Below are 1,374 nucleotides of genomic sequence, written 5' to 3'. Positions count from 1 at the left end.
AAAAAAAAAAAAAAAAAGCATCCCTGATAGGATATTGCTTTGGTCTCCACTTAGCCACCTGCTTAACTGAAACAGAAAGGAGTAATTGTGTGCCCTGGAATAGAGAAAGAAACGCATGAAAGTCACATTGTCACATGTGGCAAGCTGTCCTGGGTTCTGTGAATCCTGAGATGAGGCCCAACAGTGTTAATCTCTTCATGATTAACTTTTTCCCCTTTTTTTCCATTGTTTTATTCCCTTGAAAGTGTTTTTCTTTTTCTTTTCTTTTCTTTTCTTTTTTTTTTTTTTTTGGTGAGGCCATCTGGTGGGCAGCATTGCAGTTTTTACTCATTGGTTTTGTCTCTTCCTCAGAGTTTTGGAATAGTGTTTGTTTAATCGTCACCTTTGGTCAGTTTAAAGTGGTGGGGTAATATATCTTTTAGTGTTCATTTGTACATCAGCAAAATACATGAAATTACAACATCTTTGCCAAGGAATACAATATATTATACAGTATATTCTCCCACTGCCAGAAAATCAAATGTTTGCCTGGTAGCTAACCAAGCTTCCTGGAAGCCAGAACTCTTAAAAGTTAATGTTTAATGTTCAGTTACAAATAACCACCAGATTTTCTTACATCTGTGCTTGACCCTAAATGTTCAGGACAAAGGTTTCTAAATATGCGGCATTTCAAATGTTGCATTTATTGTGTATTCTAACATAGAGTCTATAAATTACAATGTAACTAACCCATAGCCATTATTTCTAACCAGTAATTAAATTCTTTTGGTTTTGCCTAGGTCCCAACAAGCATCAGAGTGCTGTGACCTGTTTACAGTTCAATAAGAACTTTGTAATTACCAGCTCAGATGATGGAACTGTAAAACTATGGGACTTGAAAACGGGTGAATTTATTCGAAATCTGGTCACATTGGAAAGTGGGGGGAGTGGGGGAGTTGTGTGGCGGATCAGAGCCTCAAACACAAAGCTGGTGTGTGCAGTTGGGAGTCGGAATGGGACTGAAGAAACCAAGCTGCTGGTGCTGGACTTTGATGTGGACATGAAGTGAAGAGCAGAAAAGATGAATTTGTCCAAATGTGTAGACGATATACTCCCTTCCCTTCCCCCTGCAAAAAAGAAAAAAAGAAAAAGAAAAAAAAGTCCCTTGTTCTCAGTGGTGCAGGATGTTGGCTTGGGGCAACAGATTGAAAAGACCTACAGACTAAGAAGGAAAAGAAGAGACGACAAACCATAACTGACAAGAGAGGCGTCTGCTGTCTATTCACATGAAAGGCTTCACTTGTGACTGAGGGCAGCTTTGCAAAGTGAGACTTTCTAAATCAAACCAGGTGCAATTATTTCTTTATTTTCTTCTCCAGTGGTCATTGGGCAGTG

At 38.9% G+C, this 1,374-nt stretch overlaps 1 protein-coding gene across 1 annotated transcript in view; it reads left to right on the top strand.

Moving 5' to 3' along the window:
* Positions 1–1,129, top strand: part of LOC100950915 (F-box/WD repeat-containing protein 7) — a 1,777-nt gene extending 648 nt beyond the window's left edge. Inside the window, exon 2 of the mRNA XM_023513431.1 lies at positions 780–1,129. Within this exon, the coding sequence (XP_023369199.1) occupies positions 780–1,048 (269 nt within the window). The 3' untranslated portion in view covers positions 1,049–1,129. The remainder of the gene's footprint in view (positions 1–779) is intronic.
* The last annotated feature ends 245 nt before the right edge of the window (positions 1,130–1,374 follow it).

The sequence above is a fragment of the Otolemur garnettii genome, unplaced genomic scaffold (assembly GCF_000181295.1).
Source record: "Otolemur garnettii isolate 467f Iridium unplaced genomic scaffold, OtoGar3 scaffold00041, whole genome shotgun sequence".
Taxonomy (NCBI): domain Eukaryota; kingdom Metazoa; phylum Chordata; class Mammalia; order Primates; family Galagidae; genus Otolemur; species Otolemur garnettii.
Note: the sequence above shows the minus strand (reverse complement) of the source record. Positions and strands in the feature narration are given on the sequence as shown.